Consider the following 13058-nt stretch of genomic DNA (forward strand, 5'->3'; position numbering starts at 1 on the left):
AATAAATCATAAACAATATTCTGAAATTCTGCATGACTACTTTTATACTACTTGTACTTGTATATTATGATGTGAATACTTGTACTTTTTAACTATTTAATAAACGCATAAATGAACCGCTCCACCCTGCTAGCACGTTAGGTGACATTCAAACATGGCATCCACAATGTTACTTTGTGCGCGATTGATGGCTAAATGCTCATTCCTACTGGCACCTGGATCCTCCAGATTATAATGTTTTCACTCAGGAACTTTGACCTGCAGTGAGGTGTGTGGACACATATACTGGGCTGTCGGTTTGAATAGGCCAACAAACTGATACATTAATCCTGGAGCAGATTGAGGAGGAGTTAGCGGTGCACACGACTCCCATTCAGGTGAGTTCAACAAGGAGAACTCAGTCGTGTTTTGTGTAGGCCTTCTGAAGGTTGTTTACAAACCGTGCAGCTCTCTTTTGCTCTATGTGTTATACTATTATGCGAGTGTCAGGTTGTTTATAAATGTGCTTTAATAATGAAGTTCGTATCACCCCTGCCATTGTGTTCATAACTATTTTATTTATTGGATCATTTTTGTTTAATTGTCTCCTTTTATGTTTGTGTAATTGTGTGCACAGGCTGGAAATCGCCAACGTATTGTATAAGGGTTACATAAATCATAAATTGCCATAATCTCCCCAGCTGTGTAATTTAGGAGGCATATTTATTTTTCTACAGGGTTTATTCTCACGTGAAGTAATAGAGTAGTCAGTCAGAACCTGATTTTGATGAATAGTTCAAATTAATGACAGTGAATTGCCTCCTTTGACTCTCTAATAGCAAGGACTCGTAATTACCAAGGGAAGTTCTATGAAGCCTGATCTCATTGTAATAACAGAAGAAAGAAACATAATATGCAGTAAATATTCTTTTTTACTGTGAAAATGTGCTGCACCATTTATGTATTTTCGCCTTTTTATTATTATTTTCTGACTAATTGTATTCGTATTGACTACTTACTGTATAAGTGCAGATTATTCTGTCACCTGTTCTTCAATGATTTACTCTAAGACTTAATTTCGCATAGCATTAATATGATCTCTACATATTGGGAACGTTAATGAAGAAAAAGATGCCAGAGCTGCGATGCTAAAACTGAATTCCAACAAGACACTGCTTTTCTGTCTTACAATACACTCAGGCTCCTTATCATTCCCCTGAATCCAATTACCAGCTGCACAGGATATACCTCATTATCACTTATGAGTCTACACAGCGTGACCTTTGACCCTTTTAAACCAATGCCTTTCTCTCAGGGCTGCGCATGTAGTGATTCATTATGAGATGGCTGTACACTGGGCCTTACCAGGAGGTAATGAGGTACTGGGCCAAGTTGATGCTGACCGGTGTTCCTGTGATGGTGACATGACGGTCACTCGTCCCGTCCAGCTGGCTGCCAATCTTTATCTGGGCTCCCGACACCTGCCTGATCTCGTTGATCTTAGTGCCCTGACGGCCGATGATCGAGCCGATCAGCTGTAAAAGAACAGAGGCAAAGATGGATAAGTTAATTTGAGGGGAAAAGAGATATGCCTTACTAGATCATACTGATTGCGGCTTTTTGTTATTGTAGTTGAAATGCCGATGAGATTGATTCAGACGAAAAGGCCAAAAGCAAAAACACTCAAACAATAAAGTGTGTGTGCTGTTGTTGGTCTGGAATAATGCAGACCACTTCGAATATTGCATTACATTGTCTTCAGTGGATTGGTCATCCATCATTCATGTCAAAAGCGCTTTCCCCCCCCCCCCGGAGTCTCCCTTAATTGCTACTGCGTGAGCACCGGTAAAAGAGACGAGGGGAGGCACATTTGCCTCTCATTAATCTGAGTGGCTAAAAGGTTATTGATTCCTCAGTGGTGATGACTTCCCAAACAAATCACTTCCCAAACACATGCCAGCTAGATGCATCTCCTCACTAATGGAAAACATAATGGGAAAATGATTCAAATATATAACATACAGTGGGCTTCAGCTATCTCTCTGCTGAAAGTAGATTAGACGATGACATGAGTTTTATTGCATTCCCAAATACATTATCACTTTTGTTCTGGTTTCATTACGCAACCCCCGCCTATGAGCGACAATAGATGTTGAACAGGGCCAAAGCTCGGGGGCTGCGTATCAGCTCAAGTTGAGGGTGTCAGGGCTCAGTGACAGGGTTAGGCTGCCAGATATATAGTGATTGGGACAGACAGTGATGGAGTACTTGTAGTATGCATGTGTGCTGGCAGTTTAGCAGGGACTGACGTAGGTAGGAATACACAACACACACACAAACATGGTGCTGCACTCGACCCTGGATTTCACATTCCTTTCCTGAGAAGTAAGCAGCCTGTTCCACAATGTCTGATTTGTCACACAGCGACCTGGTTGGTCCGCCTGGCTATTATTGGCTCAGCAGTTATCCGTGGGGGGTGGGGGGGAGCAGCCAGCCTAAAGAGCAACTCTAGAGACAATGGCCACATCACACCTCAAATCACAGATAACGTGTCCCTCCCACTGAGACCAAGAATCTCCACAGGACTCTGGCCTTTTACACCAGCTGTCAATAGACACCAGCTGTCAACAGCTCACCCACTTTGGTGTGCATGACCTCAGACAACAGCATTCCTGTCTTAACAACCTTAAAACAATGCACCCAGACCTAAATAAATGACACAGGAGACACCGCAGGTATGCTTGCAGTGTTGATTATTTTTTCACGAGCATTTTAATACCATTATTGCTGCACTATATTCCTAGGCTTCAACTATAAGTGGCCTACATATGGTTTAGTTCCTGCTGAGGCAGTCTTTTGAAAGGACACAGGAAGAGCGATGGGATGGTTAGGGCAAAGCCATTTCTCTTCCGGCTAAATCTTCCTCGCGCAGAAGTACTGTACATACTGCTGACTTGGTGTAAGCAATTTCTCAATGCATCTGTGTGTGTGTGTGTGTGTGTGTGTGTGTGTGTGTGTGCGCACGCACAAGTCTCCTTCTGCGTTTGGTGTGAGCACAGAGCAGGATTGTGTGGCCGGCCTGAGGGGGGACGGAGGGCTGAGGAGACTCAGTCATGGTTATAAGTCCTCTCTTCTGGAACAATGGCTGGGGCTTACAGCTGTCCCTGTCACATATAGCGCTGGAGTCCCTCATTTCCCTCATGCATTGTGCCACTGGATATGTGGGGGTTTGCTAGGTTAAAAAAGCCTTCAGACATTTTAAAAATGCTGTTGAAGGGTCGTGGCTATATTCTATACAGTACAGTGAAAACCTAATCAATCAATCCTTTCTTATTTTCTCTCTATTGCACAACATAGGCGGCAAAGTAAAACAATTATTTAGTCTGGGATATTTCTTTGCCAATACGTGTAATTGAAGTAGTGTTTTGAAGTGAATTCCAATACAGTTTAAAAGATAAGAACACAATCAAAATTGAACAAATCAATGAAAAGACCTACAAAAATATGAAAACACACCAGTGAGATACACTGTTGCACTGGGTTACATGTCTTAGCTGTAGTTTATTTTGAGTCATTCCCACACACACCATCCTGCTGCTGTAAATACTCAGGCGGGTATAAATCTGCAGTTGAAAATAGTCCCAGCAAATGCGTTATTCAGTCTACTCCAGGTTGAGAAATGTTCACTAAAAACGACAGGGCTTGGCTCTTTTAGGAAATTCCGTAGCCTTTTAAAAAAATTCTACCCTAGTCTGTGACCTGATTTTAAAGATTTACATCCTCGTTAGGAAGTAATAAGCTTGAGGCAGTCATTGAGAAACACATTGTTTAGATCTTTTCACAGGATTTGTTGACGGTGTTTAAAAATACAGAAGAAATGCCAGCCTTATCCTTAATTTTCCTTGCAGCATTCATTCTTATGGATTAATGTGGTTATGTTTTTATACTTGATATAATGCCTGCATATTACTTCCTAAATCCTAAATGCTTTCATTATACATTTCTCTTAAAAGAGAGCTTTCTTTCATTTTTTACCAAATATAACCATTAGGATGCAAATTATTACAATTAATAGACAAATGCTCTCTGTCCAAACCAAGCAAATGCAAAGCTAGTGCTCATCGGAAGGGAAATGTAGTCCGTCTTTATTTTGAAGTACATCTCTGCATCGTGATTTCTTCTCTCAGATTTGAGAGACGTTTCATCAAACCCTGGTGAAGTGAAGAGGGAAAGGATCTTTGTCTGTTTTCTTATTGGCTGTTTTGACAGCAGACAGCTTCTAAGTAGGTCAGGGAACATGAGAGGATTTACTGAGCACTCATGGGAGTCAATCCAAGACACTGCAACTGCAGCACAGACAATAATGCAAAAGGATCCATATCAGCTCAGAATCCCTTTAACCTTGGGTTAGTCTGAGGTTAGAATAATGAGGATAATTAGTAAGTTGCCAACATGTCTCTCATCTCTTTGAAGTCACATCCGCCATCTTTGCAGTTGCAGCAACCGCATCCAAAGTCACCTGCTCCTGCGCTGTGTTCATGTGAGAGGAGCGCTGATTTGCTCTTGTTTTTCTCGTTGTTCAGATGGGAAAATACGAAAACAGAAAGAATAAAAACTTGCTTCTGCTTACATCATTGGGAATAAGCAGCTCCTGAGATGTCTGAGAGTTGGAGTCCATCCCTGATGAGAAAAAAATGCAGGCGTCAAATTAATATAATTGACATATCATGCATTTTAATATTCATTCAACTCCTTTTTGGTTAGTGAAGCCACACAATTTGGCAGTTATTTGCTAGAAAAACCCTTTGAGCAGGGAACTGCAAGATATAATAAAGCAGTTAATTTCCATTTTAATGGCCTGATGTTTAACACGACACTCATTATTTTCCATCTCCGAATTCTCTGACTCTGCTGAACGTATCATTTCACATAATAGTTTCTATGTGGGAGCTATAAAGGCGTGTCTCCTCCTTCCTCACTGACACAAGCACATTATCAGTGCAGCTAATGACTGCACGCCTTTATTCCTCAGGTCAAAGGCAAGTTGAACATCTTTGACAGGTTACAGATGGAGTAGCTTTTTTTTACTTGCAAACTGTTAAATGATTTATCCATTTGCTTGACTGTCAGAGGATTGGGATACAATCCAGAGCAAATAGTGACTATTGTTAGGGCTTTACCAGGCATGATAGATGAAGCAGGCTGGGCCATAGGGCTCAGGCCTTGCTGCATTGACAGCTGATGAAGCTTAGCCATCTGTAAGAGAGAAAGCAGAACTTAATGCAGTTAAACACAAACTACACATTTGATATGACATTATAACGGTAATACTGTACCTCTGAGTGTGGAATGCCATATTGGTTTTGCAAAGTGTAGGCCTGAAAGACAGCGTTCTGTATTAGATAAATCACAGCAATAAAACATTATTCACAGGCAATACATCTGCATCCTCTTAATGGAAGTGCTGTCAATACATTATAGGATAAGAGAAATATGGGTTTGTATAGTTTTGCTCTGAACTGACTGTACACTATACTCTCTGATTTACTCCTCTTTCTTCCAATGCTGGTACCATAGGTTTTGGTTTTATTTTTCCAGGCTTTGATTTATCTGTCTCTGAGATTTCTGCTTCTACCCAAGTACAATAAAGGCGAATTCCATTTTCTTGTGGTTCTAGCAGTGTTAAAAATAACATATAAAAGATTGAACAAGAACATATCTTTCCAAACACACAGTGTCCCTGTTATACTAAATAAACCACAGACTTCAGTGTGAACAGTTACGGACTATTTGTCTCTGAAACTGGACCAGCACGATCAGTGCCACTGCTTCATGTTTGAAAATAACAATAATAATTGTAAAATCACTTAAAAATGCTAAAATACAAAAAGTTAGCATCGTTAATATACTATGCTGTACCAGTTTTATTTGGCCGAAAAGTATTGGAGTAGACATGTTACGTTTCTGTACCCCAGAGAAATTACTCTTTTGGATTTGGGAGCAGTAGTGCAGCATTACAAAAAAAACATCAACATCAATAACAGATACAGAGAAAATGCAAAACCATGGTTTAAATGTTATTAAATAGAAAATCGTCTTTATAATCAAATCCTAAAAAAATCAGGACATTTGATTTTTTTTATTTATCAAGTTTGAGCTAAGAATCTTCAGGACCTCAAACTGAACACCTTTAGTGTATTGGGATGGCAACAAACCCTCCAAAACAGGGACACAAAAGCTATACTAAGCTATACAAAAAATATATAATTTTGTTTCTGTAATTACGGTGATTCAACCCTTTGTTAGAAAGGACTTGTTAAAAACATTTATTACTCAAAAGTATTTGTGCACTCATGCTTGTTGCCTGCAACATTTAATTTCTACCTGCAGCCATCCCCCCATCCCCCCATCTTAAACAATGCAGACTCACATATGCTAACCCCTATTTTCTCTGACTCCACCCATTGATTCTCACTTTAACCATAATATCCTTCTATCCATCCATCTGTCTATCCATTCTAACTCAATTCTGCCTGACGCCAGCTGTCTGGATTCTATTACCAGCCCTTATGGTCATAAACATGTCATTATAATGCATCAGTACATTAGGGCTTTTTAAAGGAAAGCAGAAACACACCACAAATTAGTAGCAATAATCTTTCAATTTACAGCATGAGTGATCTAAATCATAACATCTTTATATTTCATTACCCACAATTACATTATTTTCCGTCTTAGGCTGATTTTTCAGAGATTGCTGTATCCCTTTTGATATCAGGACAGTATCTGCTTTCATTGGAGTGTTTTCCTAAAGACGAAATGTTTCTGGTGCAGAGCTCAGCAGGGCTAAAAAAAAGACTGTGTTGGTGGTGTGTCATGGCATCGTGTTTCAGGAGAGGTTATAGCTCTAATGACAGGGTAGAACAATAGCTGCAGCTTACACTCAGCTGTTGTTTTTAATACCTCGAGCCAGAGGATGGACTGTGTAAATTTGGATATAGCACACAATCATCAGATCTTCACAGCCATGAAAGGCATTCCTGCTCTCTGCGATGGAGTTTAAGACCAGCTTCCAGACAGATCTTTTAGATTTTATATTCAAAATGGAGACCTTAATGAGTGTCCAGTTACCTGCTGGAGGTCCAGGCCACCTTGGGTGACGGAGTACATAGGGTGGGGTGCATATTCTGACGCTTCATACACCTACAAACACACAAGAGAAGGAAAAAGTAAAAATAGCACATTATTGAAATACCTTCATGTTTATAAGTCCAGACAGTCATTATTATTGCAATGGAAGAGTGATTATTGAGTGTAAATGTTCTCCCACCAGCTGAAATCCATGGTAAATGTAATGTAAAATAATGAATAAAAACGCCCAATTACATATGTTTCCCCTTTTTCTTTTGCCACGGATCGTATTTGGTCTGAGATAGGCTCTCCAGGCTGCTTTTCTGACACTCTATTACACTAACAGGCTTATAGCCCATGACTCATCCGCAGACCCTTTTCCCATTCCACTTCATTTTCTCCTCTGACAAATTATACAAACATCCCTCATCACAGTGCTGCCTTCATTAAAGCCATCTCCCAGTGACTAGGACCTCACCCGGGTTTAATTTGATAGCTCATTATAGGGAATTTCAAAAACACAAAGCCATTCCGTAAATTGACCAGAGTCTGAGGCAGCACAAACACTGTCAGAACTGCTGACAGCTATGCAGAAAATCTGACTGCTGCTGCAGCCAGAGCCGACGGCAGGTCTCCAGTCTCACTTGCTAATCTTGTGACTTGCTCCATGAAGGGGTGGGGGGTGCGTATCTATCCCTTCTCAAACAGCAACATCTATACCACTCAACCCTACACTCACTCACAAAATAAACACCCTCACCCCCAACAGGAAGCACCTAGTCTTGTTTTCCTAGTTTGAGCCAAGAACTTAATCGTTAATACCTTCCCATTATCATTTGTAGTTTGATTTGAATCGGGAAGGTGAGAGTGTCAGCACCCCAATGCTAATCCAGTTGTTCTGAAACATTTCAGATATGCGAGCGCAATGGCTCTTGTTCAGGCATTTATTTAAAGCCACAAGCAGGTCAAAGTTCTACCTTTTCTTTGTCTAGCACAACTGCCAGGGTGACATTTGTTTTGATTGAAATGCCTTTGCCACCTTTGGATGGACTTCAAAAACTATATTTAGTGTTGGAAACATAAGTGAAAATCAGGCTAAAGTGTATCATTGTACCTTTTACATGAATATATGTTGCGCAAATTAAACATTGAAGTTACACTTGGCTCAAACTGCAACAAAATAAAGAGTTTTCTGACAGTATTAGCAGGACACACAAGAGAAGGATCATCATATTTTGTTGAACATCTCTTTTTATATCTTGTAAGCGACAGTCTAACCTTTACCGCCTCTAAAGCTTCTATGGCCCTAAAACGAGATTCACCAAACAGCTGGAGAATAACTGTGCTAGTCTATCATTTATAAGCTACCCAACATGCAGTAAAATCTCTCACCTGGTTCCCTGCGATGAGGAGGGCAGCTGGTGAAGGGCTTGGTCGATAGGGGATAGTGGCACCCTTCGGAGGAGACTAAGGAGTCAGAAACAAAACAAGTTGTAATAAACCTTCATCATAAATCTCAGGAATAAACTCACATTGACTCAAATGAATATAGCAATTAAGTGAAAGAGTGAGACACTAAGTGCAAATGGTGTGCAACTCTGGTACATTACAATTAATGATGAACTTAACTGCTAATGACACAGACATTATTCCCTTCCTTGTTTTCCTTTTGATAATATTAGTCATTTGTTGAATAATTGAAGCAGTGGATAATAGCTCTGAGTTTCAGTTTGCATCGGAGCGGCTGGCTCTGCAGTGTCCCTCGCAATAAAACACGCATCCATGGACAAGGAGATATTTGTAGGTAAAATGTAATTCAAACACCAATGAGAAAGGAGATTATACCGAGTGCACAACACCGTATATCTTATCAAGTATAACTGCACTATTGGCGTAACCGTTTCTGGCTTCAGAATGTAGAGCATATTTTGTGCGGAAGTAGTCACAGCTAATTCTTTGTATAACTCTGCATAATTTAAATCTTGGAGCCAAAAGCAAGAAGCTGCTGGTACAGAATCCCAATGAAACTCCCAAGCCTTTGAAGAAAGCCCTGGAAAACTGGATCAAACTAGCAATTAGTCAGTCAGGTCCAGCTGCAATGCTAAAACAAAAAGGACTTGTGCACCTCCATGGACACACAGGGAGAAACTGTGCTTGGGGTTGTTTTTCTCTCATCTCCTCGATTTTCTCAAGAGAGCTGTTGTCTAAAGGTGCACAGATATTGCTACAGACCAGTTTGTTTTGTCTTGGCAGCTTAGAGTCCTCCCCAACAGCTCTGACCTGAGAGCAGCACCTTTTCGACTTCATTCAATGTCTTGCATAGTGTAAGAGGGCGTGTATTATTTATTACTTTGAGCGATTTCCTATGTTAGATGATAGGAAATACTGTGGAATCCGTGTTCACAAGCGGGTTGATTTTAGTTAAAGGTAGCATTACATAACATACTAAAAATGCATTAGTAACTGCAGCTGCAGTGCAATGAAACATGCATATCAACAGCAATTATTTACCTCCCGTAGCTACAGCAGCAGAGCCCTGACAACATGTCAGCTAGGTGTGCGTATGTGGAATAAAGAGAGGAATAGTGAGCTTCCTACCTCCAGGATTACTGTGCAGATGAGTCTGACACACTGGATTACAGACTCCTGATTCCCAGATATCGTCACCCCTCGCTCTGTAGAGTTGGGCAGCAAATCCCCCGCCACCTGTATCTGAGCTCCGGTGCTCTGCAAATGATAGGGGTTTTAAAAGAAGGATTAGTTTGATTCCAGAGATAAGACAAGCTGTTATTACTCTGCCATGACTCCCACCCTGCTGGCTACACTGACCTTATATCCCTTCTCTTTTACTGACTAAGACCAACCATGCTGCTGTATTTTTATTATCAAATCCTGTCAGGTTAGAGATAAATGAAAAGTCACTTATGGTCAGCAGACATCATTCTCTCAATTTAAGCTGATATATTCATAATAAAGCATGTCTGCAGGTAAGGAGTGCTTTTAAAGATGTAGCTACATTTACTGATGTCTCTATCAGACTGCAGGGTTTTTTGGGGACTTTGTTGAACCAAACATATCACAAGATCCAAGTGTAAGTGAGCATGTGTCCTGTGGCAACCAAACAAACAAAACACATCCGTAACTGAAACTAATTTGGGTTATGAACACAGCGAGAAAATCCATCTAACCGCAGAAAATCCACTGGATGCTATTGCCAGTGAAGGTAAAGTCTAAAATGAGAGAGATACTATTTGTAGTTGGGTACATCGCTAACGTTATAGTGTCAGATGTCTCTGGCAACAGATCTGATATGTTTAATCCTGATGTTTCAACTGGGCCTGAAAGTTTTCCTTTCAAAGTTGCCATTGCTGAGTCATACTGTTTGTTGTGCTAAGTGTTCTTTCCGTACCGCATTGTCTCACTAACTTCCTGCCTTAATAGTCCAAATACAATTTCACTATGGTGCCAACCTAAGTGCAGATACTACCACTTTGGTCTAGAAGGAAATATCTGAACTACTACTGGATGTATTGACGTGAATTGGTGTTCAGACATTCATGTTCCGCAGAGTATGGATTGTAAGAGATTTTCTCTGGAACCGTCTTTAGGTGAAAATGTTAAGTTCTCCGATATTTGGTTTAGGATCAAAAACCAACAAAACTAACAACATTCATCAATCTATGCTCTACTTTGCTGCTAATGAGATTTGTTTTGCATTTGAGCCAGCTAAATTAAGATGGTGAACATGGTAAACACCATACCTGCTAAACATCAGCATGAAGTATTTTTATTGTGAGCATATATTATCTTACATAGGCATTTAACTCCAAGCACTGTTGTTCCTCACATGCTCACAGAGCTAGATAGATTTTCATGCTTGATCTTAGTACAAGCAAGATGACTTATTTTTGACAGAATTGTGAAAATGAAATATCTCTCGCTTTGAGCTGCAGTTTATTTTCCCTCCTCTTCAGGAGCACATTTGTTTTCCTCATTTTTCAGTGTTCCTCCAGCATTGGGCAGGGCGGATGGGATAGATTTGTTTTATGGCTGCTCACCTCTCTGATCTCCTTTATCTTTGCCCCCCCCTTCCCAATGAGAGAGCCACACTGGCTGGCAGGGATGACTAGCCGCAGGGTGACTGGTGGCTTGGAGCTGATGGTGCCGTTGGCCACCAGCGTAGTCAGGTCCTGGAGAGAGATGTGGGGAAATATAATGTGGTGAGAGTCGGCATAGAGAAAGGGGGGAGGGAGAGAGAGAGAAACAGAGAGTCCCAGAGGGAAGGATCAGGCAACAGAGGTCAAGGTGGAAATGGAGGGAGAGAAAAGCCACCAGAGGCAAACAAGGCTTTTATTTCCAATAATGAGGAGTGAAGAGATGTTAAACTCATAGGTCGAGATGAACCCATTCATTCTGTTAATGGCAGCTGGAGCTAAGAGTAGTCCATCCTCTGCACCTACAGCCTCCTGTTTTCCGTGTTTCATTATATGAGTTCAATTGCTGCTGTCCAGATATAGGAGATGTATTTCAGTCTGATGTGGGGTCTTTAAAGGATGTTCAATCACTTGTGTGAAACTCTGAATTCTCCATGAAGGGGAACATGAATCGCAGCACTGATTGCTTTGAGATTTTCACTAGCTGCATAGAACTGAGTCAAACTATTCTAGCACATTGAACCGGTTCACCTTGGTATTCCTTTCCACAAATCTTTTCAAAAGGTAAGGCAATGTAACATGACGATGTACAGAAACATACAATTATTTACATCATTTTCATTGGCTTAGTCTGCTTTGCTTTGCCCATGAGATGAGGCTTCAGTTTAGGGGATCAAGGAATAGTTTGGACAAAGGTGTATTTGTTATCCTGCTGAAAGTTAGTTAAAAATATCAACGTGTTAAATATGAAACTATAAGCATTTTATTAAGACTGGAAAAAGCTCCATCCCAAGCTTAAGTAATCGGCTTTCTTCAAAAGCTCAGTAATTACGTTGTTTTATCTTTTTTAATTAATCTGTACACAAATGTGAAAACAACACCATGCTGTTTTAGGGATGTTTATGTTCTCAACGACAGGAATATTGGACTCACACTAAGGAAAGCTCTCTCTCAACAACAATTAAAACAAAAATCCTTTCAGTTTTTTAAGTTTGGTAACTGCTAAATTATTTAACATTAACCTCCCAATGGATAAAGTGTAAATGTATATATGCGACTGACAAAGCCTGATGATAATAACAGCCCAGGAAAATGTTTATAAAAATGTGTTATCCAGATGTTTATGTGGATCAAGAACCGCACTGAGCTGGGTTTCACAGTGCAGGTAGCTAACATCCTGTGCCTGCTCTCCTGTGGGTGGAGATTGAGCTTTTAATTAATGAACAGTGTGTCTCTGTGAACCTTTGAAATGTAAATGTGCTGCGCTGTCTCTCTTCCCATCAGAGTTCATCCCACAACAAAATGTTTGACAGAATGCAAAGCATGCAGCTTGTTTTCCAACGGTTTGTGTTTGCTATAGAATTAGCTTGACTTAAGAAGGGAGAGTGTGGATGTGTTGCCTCAAGGGATTTTACTTAAGACGGGAACTGCATAATTTTCCCAATAACTGTGAACCTTATATTTGAAAGGAATATTTTGACGTGGCTCTTGTGCCTCTTTGCTCCATGTCTATATTTAGTGAGGCGGATCAGGCTCTTGACGTCTCGTCTCATTACAAGAGGGGCACGCAGCTCGTCGCTGCAATCACAAGACTCTTTTTCTTTATTTGATCTAAAAATACGAGCCACATCTTAACAACTATGAATGTTCCCATTCTTCCCTCTGACATATAGCCAAAAAAGAATCAAACTCTCAAAGCGCATTGGCGAGAACAGATACAAGCACTGCTCATTCAAAGAGTTGTTGGTCTTAAATCCCCCAAGCATATTGTGTTGCTTGTGAGATACGAACACG

The 13058-nt window shown here is 40.5% G+C and overlaps 1 protein-coding gene across 2 annotated transcripts in view; it reads right to left on the reverse strand.

Moving 5' to 3' along the window:
- pcbp4 (poly(rC) binding protein 4) overlaps nucleotides 1-13058 on the reverse strand; it is a 31240-nt gene that overhangs the window by 1785 nt on the left and 16397 nt on the right. Inside the window, exons 6-13 of one of the 2 annotated variants that reach the window (XM_034087778.2) lie at nucleotides 11169-11300; nucleotides 9709-9837; nucleotides 8503-8577; nucleotides 7111-7182; nucleotides 5316-5357; nucleotides 5160-5235; nucleotides 4610-4659; nucleotides 1345-1514 (exon numbers count right to left, since the gene is read on the reverse strand). In XM_034087778.2, the coding sequence (XP_033943669.1) occupies nucleotides 1345-1514; nucleotides 4610-4659; nucleotides 5160-5235; nucleotides 5316-5357; nucleotides 7111-7182; nucleotides 8503-8577; nucleotides 9709-9837; nucleotides 11169-11300 (746 nt within the window). Of the gene's footprint in view, nucleotides 1-1344; nucleotides 1515-4609; nucleotides 4660-5159; nucleotides 5236-5315; nucleotides 5373-7110; nucleotides 7183-8502; nucleotides 8578-9708; nucleotides 9838-11168; nucleotides 11301-13058 lie in introns of both variants that reach the window. The other variant, XM_034087777.2, reaches the window with a different exon arrangement.

This window comes from Pseudochaenichthys georgianus, chromosome 7 (assembly GCF_902827115.2).
Source record: "Pseudochaenichthys georgianus chromosome 7, fPseGeo1.2, whole genome shotgun sequence".
Classification (NCBI taxonomy): Eukaryota; Metazoa; Chordata; class Actinopteri; order Perciformes; family Channichthyidae; genus Pseudochaenichthys; species Pseudochaenichthys georgianus.